The sequence below is a fragment of the Rhinolophus sinicus genome, linkage group LG04 (genome assembly GCF_036562045.2).
Source record: "Rhinolophus sinicus isolate RSC01 linkage group LG04, ASM3656204v1, whole genome shotgun sequence".
NCBI classification, from domain to species: Eukaryota; Metazoa; Chordata; class Mammalia; order Chiroptera; family Rhinolophidae; genus Rhinolophus; species Rhinolophus sinicus.
Window position 1 is genome coordinate 168,803,256 of NC_133754.1, and position 17,980 is coordinate 168,821,235.

At 36.6% G+C, this 17,980-nt stretch overlaps 1 protein-coding gene across 2 annotated transcripts in view; it reads right to left on the bottom strand.

Annotated features, from left to right (window-relative positions):
* SVEP1 (sushi, von Willebrand factor type A, EGF and pentraxin domain containing 1) overlaps positions 1-17,980 on the bottom strand; it is a 164,134-nt gene that overhangs the window by 109,324 nt on the left and 36,830 nt on the right. For both annotated transcript variants that reach the window (XM_019749534.2, XM_019749535.2), the window contains exons 4-5: positions 7,951-8,109; positions 6,945-7,124 (exon numbers count right to left, since the gene is read on the bottom strand). In XM_019749534.2, the coding sequence (XP_019605093.2) occupies positions 6,945-7,124; positions 7,951-8,109 (339 nt within the window). The remainder of the gene's footprint in view (positions 1-6,944; positions 7,125-7,950; positions 8,110-17,980) is intronic.

The window sequence follows — 17,980 nt, forward strand, 5'->3', positions numbered from 1 at the left end:
CAGTATTCTGGCGTCATATTCTTCACCTCCTCTTCCCCAATGACCGTATCCTTCACCCTATCTCAGCTTCCCCTCCACTGCATTGTCGACTAGACCTTGCCATCACCAATTCAAGCATCCCATTCTGACAACAACCTGTACTTCCCAGATTACTCTCTTAAGAGCGTCAACTCCATCAATTTCTATACCCTACTTGGGCCTCCAATTTATTGAGTTCTTTTTCTAGATAAAATCATCTCTAATGAGTTTATACTCTTTCTACACTTGTTTTCCTCCACTTCTAACTTACACCTGCTCCAATCAGGATTTCCAATCAGGGGAAGGAGGGAGAAGAGTAAATGAGGAAAAAAAGGGGAGAATAAGGAAAGGGGAGAAGAAAGAGAAGAGGAGGGGAGGAGAAAGGTAAGTGGAAGAGAGGAAGAGAAGGGGAGGGGAGAAGGGGAAGCAGATGGGGAAAGGAGAGTGCAGGGGAAGGAGTGGAAGTAGGGAGGGGAATGTAAAGTAGGAGGAGGGAAAAGGAGAAACAAGAAGAAGCGGTGGGGGGACTGCACAGACCCATGGAAAATGCACCCTTTCAGTCAGATGGCATGTATATGCCTGCCATAAACATGGATGTGGAGAGGATTGCTGTTGAATATGCCAAAAATGGGCACATAAAATCATTTTAATAGCTTACCGATATAATCCAACAACCACCGAGCATTGTACAAAAAACAAAAACAATCCCTACCAAAGAATAAAGTTCAGTTTGCTCTCAGATAGCACTACTGTAACACTAAAGGCCAGAAGACAACATAACAATCTAAAAATTTTTGAACAAAACCATTTGGACTCAAGAATTTTTTGGGGACTCTGGGTGAGATGTACTTTTCTTTCTTCTGCTTTTCTGCATTGCCAATTTTTCATATCAAGCACATATTTATTTAAGATGAAAGCTTAACTTTAAAATAATAGAAAGTCAGGACAAAATACTCAGTGCATATTTAACCGAAGTCACTAATAAGGTCTATTGCAAAGAAATCCATTCAAATGATATTAGCAGAACATAAACATTGGGTGCATTAAATATCTGTTTAAGATTGTTACTCCTTAGAGAAAATTCAATAATTAGATTGAAGGTTAAGCCATAAACCCCAACCTTTCAATCTCTGGGATGGTTTGGACCAAAGTCAACTATTAATGACAACTGAGTAGAAATATTTTGCCTTCTACACTCGATTTTTTAATTGAGTATGTCGATCATATAAGTAGAATCATTGTTGAATGTGTACATCAAGGGCGTAGAAATATTTTGCCTTTCACATTTTGACTTTCGTTGAATGTGTCCATCATGTGTAGCACAATACCAGGTGTCAGATGGGATGAAAAGATGAATAAGAGAAATTCCTATGATCAAGATATATAAAACCTGGAAAACCATATTAAACAACTGCTTTCAGATTAAAAAAAAACACTTAAATTACTGGTTTTCCAACCTGAGACTAAATGGATTTACAACATCTCTCAAGAATTCTGATGTAAATTAGAGTTGGTATTCAAACACATGCAAATTATATTGCTGCTCAAATGTTGGTTTTAATAAATTTTCACTGTTCCTCAGGGAAAACAAAAGATACAATAATTCCTATTTAGTCTTAAACATTTTACACTCCTTTTCAATCAAGAATGACCATTTATTATCATCTTGAATAGAAACATGCTTGTTTATTAGTTTCAACTTATAAAATAGTTTTATTTCAACAAGCTGAAAAACTCTGCAATAAATGTTTCTTGACTTACATTCATGTTAAAGCAATCCTTAAATATTTACTTAGTCTTTTAGAGAACAGTCTACTATGTAGTAGACAATATAAGAACCTGCTCTGGTTCTCATTTTAAAGACCAATTAGATTTTCCCCCAGACACACCCTTCCTGTCAATCTCCAAATTGTGACAGTATCTGTATTGAAAATAAAATAAATCTGATGTTAAATGCAGGGTTCTTATTGTTGGCTGAACCTTTTTATCAAGAAAAAATATTATCACAAAATTTAATTTACTATGATGTTGTGGTATAGCTAGTTACCCTTTTTTTTCCCTATGAGGCAGATTTTGATCATTGAGAAACCACAAAGGAATCCTTACTAGTTTAGAAAAAAAATGCATAATTCAGATAAAATTGATAGCGTATAAGTCCATTAAGAAGAGAGCATAAGAGGAATAAGAATCAAGCCTATTAGTTATTATTTAACACTACAAAACATTAATGATGTAACATGAAATTTGTAAAAGGCTTTCTATTTTACACTGGTTTTTTATTTTGGCCTCAATTTTTAGAAAGATTTTCAAGAAAAAAAATAAGTAAAATTATTCTCTGTCCTTATAATTAGATTTAAATTAGATCTGTAAAATACTACTCTCTCAATCTACCCACCTTGAAACAGAAGCGAATCCATACACAACTGTCATTTTTCATTGAATTCCAGATGCCACAATTATAAGGTACACCAATATTTTATGAGCCACTACAGTAATAAAGAAACAATAACACCTGTGAAAGGATTTAGTACTACTGATGTTAAGGTACGTCTCAGTTTTAGAGATGTGAAAATGTCAGGGGAAAGTGTTTCAGAATTAATGAAATATGGTGTATGTTACGTGGAACAATACCTTAAGTAACTAAATCCATTAATGATGAGCCAGCAGAAGAGTCTGATCTGAGTAACAATACTCAGGACAACTTTGTAGACACGTAACTTAGGCAGTACCTTTTGGGGGTGAAATTGAAGGGATCTTGGGAAGATCCATGATCCTGCAGCATCTCTCCTCCTTTGATTAAAGTTATTTTATTTAAAAATACTGTGTTTCCCTGAAAATAAGACCTAGCTGGACAACCAGCTTTAATGCATCTTTTGGAGCAAAAATTAATATAAGACATGGTATATTATATTGTATTGTATTATGTTATGTTATATTATATTATATTATATTATATTATATTATATTATATTATATTATATTATATTATATCATACTCAGTCTTATATTATATTATATAAGACCCAGTCTTATTTTGTAGTAAAATAAGGCTGGGTCTCATATTAACTTTTGCTCCAAAAGACGCATTAGAATTGATTGTCCAGCTAGGTCTTATTTTTTGGGAAACACGGTAGGATATCAACGCAAATAACATAAAAGAGAAAAAGCCTGCTTTAAAAAAATGCAAATGTATATGGGAAGTGACAGAAACCGACCACCTATTTATCAATGTACTTATCAATATGTGTATTTGTTCAAGTTTTCAATCATTCACCAGAGGTATAACCAAAGATTGAGGGGGAAACGATACACTGTGTGCTCATAGTGAACTCACAGTCTAGCAAACGTGATAGACAACTAATAAAAGTAAGTGTGGTGGTCGGTATTGTACAATAACAAGCTGGTTATGCTGGGAAACACATTGTCAGAATTCCCTTATTGTGAATCAGGTTAGTGTTGATGGAAAGAAGAGCTTGAACTAGATATGGAGGGTGTAGAAGGGAAGCAGTGGCCATGCTCTTAGACTCAGTGATGGACAAACGCAGATACGTCCAACGGGTCCCAGCGCGTCTTTGCTGGCCTCCACTCCACATCCTGACTACCGGCCCTATTGACCAAAGGCGACCCCAAACTCACTGCTGGGTTCTTGGCTATAGAGCATCAGGGCATGATTACACAGAGATGAAGCTTCGCGTAGACTTCCCAACACATTTCTCCCTTGTGGTTCCATTTCGGCAGCTTGGTTTCTCAGATTGAGTTGGCAGTTAATTCTTCTGATGCTCCAATTTCTCTTCTGGACCTTCTGTTTCCCTGCTCCTTCCAAAATTGTTTAAGGTCCAATTCCCAAAATAAGGTCCTTATACCCTAACACACGTGGTGTGTTTCACATGCTTCCCTGACTAACCCTGACACACAAATCAAAAGGGCTACAACAAGGGGAGGACAAGTCTCTGGAAGCACACTAAGAGGTTAAATGTGATCCCTCCAAGCTGAGGAAGTTGGCAACAGGGAGGGTTTATGTACAGGGACCAAAATCAAAGACAGGGTAATGGGATAATCGAGGCCGTAGGAACAAAGGGATGGCTTGCAAAGGGACAGCTTCCTGAAGGAGCATGGCCATTTCTTACATAGGATGCCAGGCACCCCGTGTGGATTGTGGAGACCAAAGAGGCAGGGCCAGACCTTTTCCTAAAGGAGTTGCTGACTTGCTTTTCTCACTCTCTTTAGGCCAATAGTGGAAAGTTAAAGTGTAATGTTTTCCACCTCTTACCAGGAGGTATTTAGAAGAAGGGATAGAGATTTTACACAGAGCTTTTCACTGTTGACTTTACAGGAATATTTCTAAGAGCTCTTCTATGATTAATATTTCAGTAATGGGATGTGGCTTTTTACCATTTGACATCATGTGACTGAAAATGTCTTTCCTTTGTCTTCTCACATATAAGAGTAGCTTTTCTGAGTTTAGAAATCTAGGGTTTAATTCTTTTCTTTCAGAATCCTGGAAACATACTTTTGTCTTCTAATATTTAGAATGGCTAATAACGGGCTCAATGCTAGTCTGATTCTCTTTCCTTTACAGGTACTGTTATTTATTTCTAACTGTGAAACAGGCAAAATTTTCTATTTTTCCAGGGCATTCAGAAATTTCAGTAAGATTATTTCCAGACATAGATCTGTTTTTAAGAATTTTTCTTGGCACACAGCAAGTGATTTTAAAATGAATATCAAATATTTTAGTTGTGTATATTTTCAAGATTTCAGCTTGAGGATACATTCTTTGGTCTTCTATTAGTGCTTTTCCTCCACTCTATCTCTCTCTGGATTTCTCATGTAAGACAAGTCTATTTCTTGTGACTATTCTCAGGTCACTTCAGCTTTTCATAATTTTTTTAATCTTTGAAATTTTGCTCTATTTTCAGGAGAATTTCATGAGTTGATTTTCTGACATTAATTTGACTCTTAATTATGTCCATTCATTGTGTCAGCAATCTTTTTCTTCCCTAAGAAACATTTTTGCTCTTAGATTTCTCCCATTCCTTGGAATCCTGGTGTAATTTTTTTTAAGCAATGTAATTGCCTTTGAATTGCAGAATTCCATTACTCCCCCTTTCTTTGTTAAATTTGCTGATTCTCTTCATTTTTCCTTGTCTTTTTGTAGATATATGAAGGTAAGACAATTAAGTTTGTGAACTCATCCTAGAAAAAGTGCTACATATCTCATTGCTGAATATCACTATGGTCCCCTTCAAAGTACTCCCCTTGGGAAGCTATGCACCAACGCCAGTGCCTAGTTTACCCTTCAAAGCAATTTTGGAACACTTTTTCTGTTGTCATATTACCCTTGATGTCCTGAATGTCATCAAAATGCCTTCCTTTCAATATTTCCTTTATCTTTGGGTAAAAAAAAGTCAGATCAGATGAGTAGGGAGGGTGTTCCAATACAGTTATTTGTTTACTGGCTAAAAATTCCCTCACGGACAGTGCCATGTAGTGTCGTGATGCAAGAGCCAGGAATTGTTGGTGAAAAGTTCAGGTCATCTAACTTTCTCACGCAGCCTTTTCAGCACTTCCAAATAGTAAACCTGGTTAGCTGTTTGTCCAGTTGGTACAAATTCATAATGAATAATCCCTCTGATATCAAAAAAGGTTAGCAACATCATTGTAACAAGTTCGTGAACTTAATTGTCAGACCTCACAGATAAGAATCTGGATTGGGATCTGATTTAGGCTAATTTGTAGTTGGGTGCAGTATTGGTAGCTGACAAATATAAATAGTGGAGGTCTCCTAGGGTTCACATATGACCTCGGAGCAATGTAAGTGGGCTTCCCTTATGGGTGCAGGTGCCAAGAGAAGACTAGAAGACAGAACTCCTTACCCTATTCCAGTGAGGTGGGAGATATGGAGTCTTGGAGCAGTCAAAATCAACAAAGTGTATGGCCAAAGGTTGCCTAGGGGATGTGGTGAAGATAAGGTTGCCAAATGTAGCAAAAATACAAAACAAAACAAACAAACAAAAACACAAATTAGGAAGTCCAGTTAAATCTGAATTTCAGAAAAATCAAATCAACAAATAGTTTTTAGTATAAGTAGGTCCCAAATTTTGTATGAGACTTACACTAAAAATTATTCGTTGCTTAACTGGGTGTCCTGTACTTCATCTGGCAACCCTAGGCAGGGGGTGAATACTATCTTCAGAAGTTTCATGAACAGGGATTCTCAAGTTCTTCGCCTTGCTCCCCTTCTGACCTCTTCTTAGATAGCCTTCTCTTCCAACCCTACTTAGGAAGTTGTCTGTGCAACAACTGTAAGAAGCAGGAAAGTAGGTCATGGAGATGGCAAGAGTGGAGGTGAATGTAAGTACCATTCTGTTGGTTTCTCTGTGTTTTATGGGGGAGACTTACTTAGTGCCTACCCGGGGTACGATCCCCTTTTCTATTAGCCTGATTAGGCTGTTTAGGATTTCACTTTAGCAAATTGCCACTTTCTCTAGCATGCTGTCTATTCCAGGTGAAGGCTGGAGATGGATAAGTTGGCTACCTGTCCTATTGGAGGATACTGGTGTGGCTCCCTATGTCCTGTCATCACAGTGGGTATCAAAGCCCCTTTTCTAACCAGTCCAAAACTTCCCCTGGCACCCAGTCTTGGTGGCTTAAAATCTGAACTTTGAGGTAATCTGTCCATTTCCTTCCCAGGCAGGTCCTGCCTTTGCTCACTCATAAAAGAAATATAAACAGCATAGTTTAGGACGATTTGGTCAACTGAACTTAGGAGTTCTGACTTTAAACTTCCTATAATTTTTTTTCTCTTTCGGTGGTCTGTGGTTTATGAAAATCAAAAGAAACAAAGAATTTACTGGTCCATCAGAGTTTTAAGTCAAGGATATCAAACAAGACAATCAAACAACGTGAACTGGCAGTTTGCATACCTCTGCAGAAGCTCTCTGAACCAGACCACAAACCGTTGGGTAGACACAAGAGGATGCTGCTTCCCACGAGGTCAAATCCAGGGTGACATCGGACCCCACAGGCTGCATTGAAGTGGTTGTTGCAAGTGTTTTGGATAAAGTAACCATTTTCAGGAGGCTTCAGGGCAGGGCAGTGGACAACTAACATTTACAAAACAAAATTAAAAAGTTAGAGTTTGTCTATGAAGCATCCGACTTTCCCCCCCTTTTTGGTTTAAGTGGACATTTTATGCATATATCTAAATTACATACAGCATTCCTAATTACTGCATTTAAATTTTTAAGTCTGCATTCGGAAGAAGAACCTTTACTTCTCACTTCTATTAGGTATTTGCTTCCACTTAAAATTTAAAAACAGACAAAATATTATTTTTTACATTTAAAAATTTTTCATGTTATCTATGTGGATATAAGATTTTCTAGTTCTTGATCTTCACATGTCATTAGCTATTTTCCTTCTTAATTAAGGTGGCATGAAATTAAAACAAAACAAAACAAAACAAAAAACGGAAAAAACCAAAGCCGGCAAAATGTGCCTGTCACAATTCCCAAGAGCCACAGCTTCTTGTACATGTTACAGGCTAATTAAGTTTTGTTAAATTACTGAGAGACTTACAAAAATATTTTCTTTAAATGAATTTAACTATCACCAGGGCCCAAACTAGCTTGTCTTTTTACTCAAATTTGTGGTTTTTTTCCCTGGGTTAATTTTCAGATCTTTTCCAAGTACTGAATCTTTCCAGTTTCATAGTTACATTACTCCTGAGATCTCAGATCCTCTTTCTCAGGAGCAGGATGTGTGTTCAGTGGTAAGAAATGCTACTTAACAAAAGACTTCCCCCCAAAATACAATTAGAGAAAGAAATACTAAAGATCATTTTCAATGAACTAGATGGACTCACCAGCATCATTTCCCTCGGAGAGATCCACTTTTCTATTTCCTATTTGCCAATGGGGGGAGACTTACCTTCACAGGTCTGGCCAGAGGCCCGATAGCCCTCCTTGCAGACACAATCTTCAGGGGATGTACTTCCAGGTGGAGAGGTGTGATTTTCATCAGGACACGGAAGGCAAGTGCTGATTCCTCCTGGCAAACCTTCTGGTTTGTATGTCCCTGATGGGCAAGCTGTGGGCAGGCCAGGAAAGCACATTTTAGGTGGTACATCAACTGAGAGTTAACAACATCTTTGAGAGTATTTAGGGGGAAAAAACCCCCGAACAATATAGCTTTTCATAGTAAAAATAGTGTAATTCAAGCCAGGACAGAAACCAAGTTTTTTTAAAGAGTGATGTAGTCTGTTACTTGCAGGTGATGAAGTGGCCTCTTATGTCCCACAATTAGTTACAATTACAACACAACACAGCATGCACGATATGTCTGGGCTTTTTTTGTGGGAAAAGTCAAAATAGCTATGCATGTCAAAGGACTAAAGGAATCAATGATACCGGATGCGAAAAAAAAATCGATAAATATGGTATGCTCCATATTCCTTTGCCACCCCCTACCTGTTTAGCTTCACCTCCCCCCACTGCACCCCAGGACACTCTCCCAGCAGAGAAGAATAACTTGTAGGTATGCAAAAAGCACTTAGCCCATAGTTTCTGTTCAAAGCACTTGACAAAGGAAAAGAGAAAGTGAAGGGCTTGAGGGAAATAACTCAACTAATAGGAAATAGGCCTTTTGAAGAAAAAAGAATCAAGACATTGTTTTTCCCAGGCTCAAGGAAAAAAAGATTAAAAGCAGAATCTAACTGACCTTGTTTCATAGCCCCCTTCTGCATTGACAATGTGGCTTTGAAATTGTAACTTTCTCTCTTTGGGATTACACATCTATAAAATAACTCAACAATAAGAATTCAATGACAGAGAAATTGTGGAATAATGGGACTCAGTTAAGTCAATTAAATGTATCACAGTCAAGTATGCATTTGATTATTTAAAAAAACAGTACCAACCAAGTAATATGCACGTATGTGATAACATTTTATATAAATTGTTATTTAATCCTTAGTTTTAATAATATTAATAAACGTTAATATTGTTATTACTAAATGCATTAATTTAACTGTATATATTCATTTTAAAGATGATAAAATGGAGGCTTAGAGAGATTTGACAACAACTAAAGTTACTCAATTCGTAGGTGACAGAGCTAGCATTTTATTTTTTAGAACTTAACATTGGTTTATTGGTGAATTTTTAGGACAAAAATTCAAAATTATATTTATCTTGTTCTTAATTAGCAAGTCAAATATTTTTAAATGGAAGCACACTCCCTTCCTCTTCCTGTTGTCATTTTTTAAGGCCTATTTCTGGGTAGATAAGCTTCTGGTTTATTTAATTTTTAAAAGTCTTTTTTTTTTTTTTTTTTTTTTTAAGGTTTGCAACAAAATGAGAAGAAGGTTAAAGTTAGCATTTAAAGCAAATATTTTTATAGCGTTTACTATGTCTCAGGGACTGCTCCCTATATTTCATAAATATCATCTTTTTAATCTTAAGAACTATGAAGTAACTAATATTTTTCATCTCATTTTACAAACTAAGGCACTAAGAGATTAAGTAATTTGCAAAAGTTACACAATGAGTAAGTGGCAAAGCTGGGATTTGAATCCGAATAATTTGGATCCAGAGGCCGTGTTCTTTACTACAGCATGTGCTGTGTCTCAAACCCAAGTCTCTTGAATGCTCAAGCCCTTGTTTTAATCGCTATACTAAGCTAAAACTATAAACAATGATAATTGAGGGACAATGACAATATAATGCAATTACTAGAAAAAAATAACCATACTTCTAAAATTCTTGATTATATTAAAAAACAGAAGATAACATTTATCCATGACATATACTAGTAGAAAATTCTAAAACTGGATAGATCTGTGATTATTTAAGAATGAGAGAAACATTTTAAAAATAGTTCTAATGCTATTTGAAAAAATACTTGAGCAGAAAGAAAGAGAACATTGCTTCGAAGTATCTTATCATTAAATATTGAATTATTGAATTATTCATATTACTGAATATTTCTTTCTAGAAAAAGTACAGTAAATATTTGTGCACATCCTCAAGAAGACGCAAGGCAACATGATCTCCTTTAAACATAAGTCAGCAGCTATAGGAGACAATTATTAATCAAGATAAACACACAGATGGAAAAGAAAATATAAATTACAACAAAATTAAAATTGTTATTGGAGGCAGTAAAAAGAAGCCATAAACTTCCACAACGACAGAACTAAATAGACTTAGGAAAATTAACAGTTGTGATATTAATGCAAGAATATATTTCTTACTTGAAGCTTTAGAGCAAAAATACTCATTAAGTTCCAGGCAAAATTAATGAGTGATTCACACCCAGGATAAAGGAAATGTATTACAAGCATCTAGGAAGGAAAAACAAGATACTTACAAGTGGGAAAATCAAACTGATATTTCATTTCTCTTGCGCAAAAACATATGCCAGGAATGGAATAAGATATATAGCAACATGGAAAAAATATTATGAACCCAAAAATTCCACATCTGAGCAAGATATTGGTAATTATGAGGGAAAAGGAAGACATTTGAGGATGTGCATGACATCTGAAAATAAAGATGTATTTCATTGATTGAAAAGACATCAAAATAAAGAACTCAGGTATGGGGGAAAATGGCACTTAACAAATTGTTTGAGATTAAGAAACTAGTGGAACATATAGCCCATTGCTAACTATCTTGCTAAAATAACTGTGAAAATGAAAATGAATACCAAATAAACCCCCTTGTTATTAAGAAAGACATATGATCTAAGGAAGAAAATAATAATCTTTGTATAATATAAAGAAGGAAGGTTTAAAATATGAGAGAAACTGGGCAATGAAGGTGAAGTTCTCGTTTCTTTTCATATATATCAGTCTGATAAACTGGAAGAAAAACAATAGCTTCAATTTTGTACATAAAATATACATAACTATGAACAGAAAAAGAATGCATAACCTCCAAATCAGTGAAGATGGGTAGTGGTGGTGGTGGGGCCAAGGACGAAGGTAGAAAAACATAGGAAAAGAGAAGAACTAGCAGAACGATTTAAAAGCAAAGCAGCATAAACTAAGGTGATGGATGTATCAAACTTATCAGCCATCAGTAAAAATACAGAGACGTCTTCATTCTCTCTGTCTTACCCACTAACTATCAATTCCTTAGATGACTATTATAGTTAGTATTAGTTACAGTATACCATAACTTTCTGTGTCCCCAGAGTACATGATCCTCAGCCCTGCTCTGGCACATATCTCACTGTATTTAACATATGTACTTGTCTCTTTCTCTCAGTGGGCAACATGCTCTTGTAAGTTCAGAGAGTCTTCCAATGATCTGACCCAGGCACTACCCATCCCACTGCCTGAGCCAGCAGTCACTCAGTCAAACGAGGGCAAGGGAAAACAAGCTCTGTTGGAAGATGGGGTGTGGGTGTACAGTGGAGGGAAGACTAAAGGCAGAGAGATGAACAAATAGGGTGAAGTGAAAGGACATCAGACTTGGAGTCAAGACAACTGAGTTGTAATCTTGGCTCTTCCACGACCAAACTATGGGTCACTGGCAAGTGACTTTATTTTCTTTTCCTCCCGTATACAGAAGTTGCCGTTAGTGATGTCTACGACAGTGCCAATGCTAGCATGTGATGATTCTATAAATAGAATAATACTAAAAAGTAAGTTAAAGAAACCTTCCCTATGAGCGGTCAGATTCTGTCTACAGATTTTATAATTTATTTAAAAAGTAATATTACATAAAAGGCAACTCATCTTACACTCTTACTATCCAAAACCTTTTGAGTAATCAAGAGTTGACAATACTAGAGAACAGTGTTTTGGATAAAAATATCCAAAAGTACATTTGGAAATATATTGTGAAATTCATAATGATAATGGAAAACAGACTTTAGGAGAACTACTTAAAGGCCTTGCACAATTCTAGTGGGAGAGGTATAATCAACCTCTTTGATTCCCAAGGGGGAAAATTCCTCATCTAAAACCAGGCAAAAGTTGAAAAGATGAAACAAACTGTGGTTTGAACAAGTTTCACAAGTGATGGTAAACGGTGAGGGTATGTTGTTTTCTTTTTAATGTGAAATGTGTTTCCTTCCTGGAAATGCATGAACTATTACTTCTTAATTGATGTTTTTGTTGTTAAAATAAGTACTTTCTCTTTTCAGCAACATCTTGGCGGTTTTCAGCTACTATTACTGGAAGTGTGACTCTTGAAGTTATCATGTTGTGCTAACATTAGATTTTTCTTCAGCTGACAACGCAATCCTTTGACAAAGTGAATTAAAACATCAACCAATTTGGAATTTTTAAAATACAAAGAAGTCTTCATTCTCTCTAATCTACTTAGATTACCCACTAAATATCAATTGCTTAGATGACTATTACATTTAATAGTAATTACATTACACCGTAACTTACATTTTATGAAATTCCTTCTTATACATAATCTAAGGTTAAAATAATCTCTATAAATAAGAAGAGCCTTTGTTTCTTACACAGTTCACCTTTAAAGAATATAGTTTTAGGGCAGTTGCATCAGCAGCATTCAGGCTGTGCCCTACACAACTCCAGGGGTGCTCATTCATGTACATTATAACAGTACCCAGGAGTTGTGCAACTCAAAAGCCCTAGTTTTGCTACATCTGAGTAGGGCACCAAGCAAATATCTGGGTCCCTGGAGAAAGGCTCTTCATTATTACAATATCATGCTTCTCAGTTTTATGGATTTGCTCTGAATAAGGAATCTGTTCTTATCAATGGCTGTGAGGATTTTGAGCACAGGAATCCAGTGTTCTAGAAGAGAACCAGTGTACCCAATGCTGAGCCAATATATTCACAAATATAAGACAAGAATTTAGGCATACAAGGGACTTTCTTTTTATTAGCTAAAATCCTTTCTATTTTCATCAATGAATTAGTTGAGGAGACTTTTAACTGCCCTGGATTCTACATATCCGAATCTGTGTGAAATTAGCATCCTGCCACCTCCCTGCAATTGCTTAGCTCATTTGGCTGGAATACAGGCTATTGGAACAAAATTGTGAATTTGAGCAACTGTGCGGTGCCATAGCAGCAAATGGTACCCTAGCAGCAGGACACCATATTGTAGATGTAAACACCTGCTGAGACTAGAAAGGAGATTACTGATGGATTAGGACAAATCTATCAAAAACAAAACCCTCAAAAGAGTCTATCCAAAAGAGAATGCATTAGCGAAGTAATTGTCATATGTGAAGAAATAATATATGTCTACACACATATAAGTACCCATACATCCACACACAAACACAACCTGGCTGAATATAGAATACTTAGGCAAAGTTTTCTTCATTGAAAACCCTGTATTCTTGGGCACAGCTCACAGTGACCCATGTGGGGATCGAACAGGCAACCTTGCTAAGAGCACCGTACTCTAACCAACTGAGCTAACCAGCCACCTTGAAAACCCTGTATTCTTAATTGTCTTAAGGTATTTACTGCCTGGATGAGAAATGTGAGCTAAGCCTGGGTTTTATAATTAAAACTCTGTAGGCAAGCATTTCTAGGCAAGAAATCTGGAGATTTTAGAATTATCTTTAACCTTATTTATTCTTACTACAATAGCTAATAACTCAGAATTGTTATAAAGAAGTAAATAAAATGTACCATAAGCTACACCACTCTGGTTTAAATATTCTTTTAATGTTTGCTATTTAGGTTGATTCCAGTTTTTTACAACTATGAACAACATTGAAACATTATTTTATGACTTGATTGATTCTGTAATCTCTACACATACAACCTCTTCTTCTACTTTATTTCACATTCAGTGATTTCCGGCCAGAGATGCCAAATTAATATTCCTATAACAAAGCTCTGATCATGCCACTTTCCTGCTCAAAAATCCTCAAAGGCTTGCAGTTGCCAATGAACTGAAGGAATTAACTAATTCCATCTCTATAGCCTGGAATTCAAGTCCCAGTACAATCTAGTCCCTACTCCTTTCCTTTCTTGCCCTCATTCCCACTATGTTCATAGATTTAGCCTACTTTCCCATCCATACAAGCCACCTCCAGTCCCCATCACAAGTCTGTACTTTCCATTCTCCACAATAGTAAACCTCATTACTAACTGTCTAAATCCTATCTTTCAAGCCCAGTTCAAATCCCATCACCTCCATAACTAAAAGTACCATATTTTGCCGTGAAAAATGCGCACCCATGTTTGTGGCCCAAACTTTCAGGGGAAAAAAATCTTCATTTTAATTTTCTAATTCAAATTTTTATTTTTTTACATTCAGGTACTTGTTTTTTGCATTATAAAGGAATTTTAGTATTTATTTTTTAACATGTTATGGTACAAGAAATTTTATGTACCACTAACAAATTTACGATATTTATGCATCATTGAAGGCTGAGAACTCTTCATTGCTACAAGTTTGTCATGAGTTCAACAAAACCAATGATTGTATTCTAGGTATTATTTTGCATATGGATATTGTTATTTATTTCTAGAGTTACACTTTTAACTCATAAGCATAAATAAAATAATTAAAATCATTTACATAGATACGGAATTAGTACTACCCATGTATAACGTGCATCCTTATTTTTCCCTCACAAATTTGGGGGGAAAAGTATGCATTATACACGGCAAAATATGGTGAATACTTTCTGAACAGTTATAGCATTTTGTATAACATGTATTCACATCATTTTAATTTTCACTTAATATCAGTTGCTTAGAAATGGATTAACCATAATTCTTCGTTCATGACACACATTCTGACTTCTTCATAATATTACTACTCTATTTCATAATAAGCTATTTAAAGGCAAATAATGTACAGCAATCATAGCTTCCAAAGTACCTAAGAGATATTTAATAAATAGTTATAGGAGCCAACGAATATATTTAAATAATTTCCTTCTGTAGTTTCCATAAAACCTGATTGAAAATGATCTATCCTGCCTGGTATTCATTCTAATGGTCTGTGTGGTCTAATCTACTACACCCTGAAGTACTCTACTTAGTAATTTTTTCCTGCCACATTCCCATATTAAAATGTTTGGATTATTTTATGAATAATCTGTGTGCAAATAAAATTGCAAGTATTTTACTTTGGCAATTGTAATGCTTCAACACATTAAATTTCACCATGTCATCACCTTTCTCCCATTTCATTCATTAAAGCAGGGTGTGGTGTGAAGGATCGAATGAGAATCTTCAGATGGGAATTCTAGTTATTACTAGCTCTGACACTGTCTGATCTTCTCCAAGTTATGGAACCAATTAGAGAACTAGATTTCCCCCCATGACACCATGGGTGATCATGTTTGTATCCAAGTAGTTGTAAAACTGAAATTTCATGTCCCCCTATAGGGATGAAAAGGATATGACAGGTACAGAGGCACTGGGGATACAGAGATAGAACTCCACCTCTACCCTAATGGCCATTCTAGTCTTAAGTAGATGATTAAAAAGGGTAAGATACCACATTGTATGACAATACATAAGAGGGATGTTATCCAGACTTGAGGCAGGGATGGGATGGTCAGGTAAGCTTTTTTGGTCAAATTTATTTCAGAAGTGAGACCAGAACGATGAGTAGAAGTAAGGGAAGGTGTAGAAGCAGGCGGATGGCATTCCAGACCCAGGGAGCAACATGTGCAGACCCAGAAGCAAGAGACGGCATGCTTAAAACAAGGAGAGTTCACTCTGGCTGGAGTACCGAGGAGTGAGGCTAGAACAGTGAGTGCCAGAACCATCAAGGCTGGATAGGCCATATCCAAAAGCTAGGAGCTTTTTACTAAAACAATAAAAACAGTGACAATGTTTTAAATTAGGGTGTATATCAAGATCACTTTGGATGCCTTTTGGGGAATAATTTTGAAGGACAATAGCATTTCATTCTTAAGCACATGGTAAAATTCACTCACTCCCATATATACCTATAGATAAGGATGATTTAAGAAATTTCAGCTATGATTAATTCATGCTTTTGCTTAATTGCTTTTATGTTTTTCTTCATAACTCTTATAAAAGTCATCATGGGGCATAAGATATGGGATAAACTGAGATAACCATCCTTCCACAAAGGATAACACATAAAGAGCAATATCACTGTTGGATTGATAGAGCGAACATGGAAAAATCTTTCGATAGAGAAGAAATGATGCACACTAAAGCAGAGGAACCTGTTTCTAGGAAGACAGAGTAGATATACTTTTCCTTACTCCTCCTGCTAAGTGCAACCCAAGACCTTGGATGTTATGCATAAAATAAACATAAAATGACATGATAAGAAGGCAGACCAATGAAGGACATAGAGAACCAAAAACCAACAGGATGATGAGTTCCTTGGGCTTCTGTTTTCCTTACATATCCCAGACTTGGAGCTAAAGAAGCTGATAAGCCCAAAACACCAATGGGAATGGACCAAAAAAAAAAAAAAAAAAGCCCAAAATAACAAAATACTGTTCTCTCTAGCCAAAGTATGAAGAAAAGGGCAGCCTAGCAAGATAGAACACGTTTACACAATAACCACTCAACTCCTCTACTCTAGCCAACTCCACAGAAAAAACTGTGGCCCAACTCCAGCCATACCAGGAAGAAGCCAAGTGGAGCCTAGACTTCCACTCTTGGAAAGCTCTAGAGCGCACGGCAACTCCTCTGCCAGAGTGTATAAGAGAAGGCCAGGCAGGGAGGTGGGTCTTTCATGCCAATGGAGACCACAGGAGGGAGGGCTGTGTCTCACTTCCACACTCCCACAGAAGTAACAAGGGGTCCTTCCCCTTCCCACCGGAGTGGTGCCAGAGTGCGGAAGTCAAGACTTCACCACCACCGCACAGTAAAGAGGTCCTGTCCTTGTGTCCGTGGAGCAGTGGAGGCACTCCTCGCCTTCCCAGCCAGGATGCTATCAGCAGAAGCTTAGCAAAGAGCCAGAGTTTTCATCCCTATCCAGCAGTAATGAGGATTCCCCTCACACACACGCACACATTAGTGTCAGTGGGGGCGCATTGAGGAACCTGGATTCTATGTCCACCTGGTGGGAATAAGGCGGTGTTCCTCATCCCTTCTCTTCTGCTACAGGAATGTTTATATAGCTTCTTAAAATGACAGAATTACAGAAATGGAGAACACATGAGCGGTTGCAAGAGGTTAAAGTGGGAGGAATCAGGGGTAAGAGGGAAGTGTCTGTGGCTCTACAAGAACATCTATACGGGTCCTTGTGGTGGTGGAACTGCTCTGTACCCCAACTGTATCGATGTGAGTATCCTGGTTGTGATCTTTTACTATAGTTTTGCAAGATATTACCATTGGGAGAAACTAAGAAATGATATAGAGGATCTCTCTGTGTTATTTCTTAAAACTACAATTACCTCAGAAGAAAAACGTGTAATGAAAAATAAAAAAGCACCAGGCAGAGAAGCACAATTTCAAGGTGCATCCAGAAGTATCCAAGATACAGAAACTGCATCTTGGAGACTGGAGCTATTTTTTATTTTATTTTTTTATAGTCTCTGCTATACAGTACATGGACTTGTAGAAAGCATGAATAAATTTTGAGTGAATGAATGAATGAGTAAATAAACAAAGCAAAATGCATGGTTAGATACTAGAACAGAGCATATGGAAACTCTGCATGGTTCCCAACTTCCTGGGAATTTTCCATTCCTTTTTTGGAGAAGTGAAGGTGCACAAGTCTACTGACCCTGAGAAGCACTGGCTTAGAATCAAAGTAAGCCATCTGGAAGGCTGAGTTCAACAATAGGAAGTGGCTAATCACACATTTATTTATTTCGTGTTATCTAGTTACTAGGATTATTTTTCAAATTTAGTCATAAAAAACGGTGTGTGTGTGTGTGTAAAGCTATTTGTATGTACAGATGACTGATGGTGTGAGGTAGTTTTTTAATTCATGTAACAGTGCAAGACACCATTCCAGGATATTGTAGATTTTAACCATTTAAGCAACCATTTAACAAATAT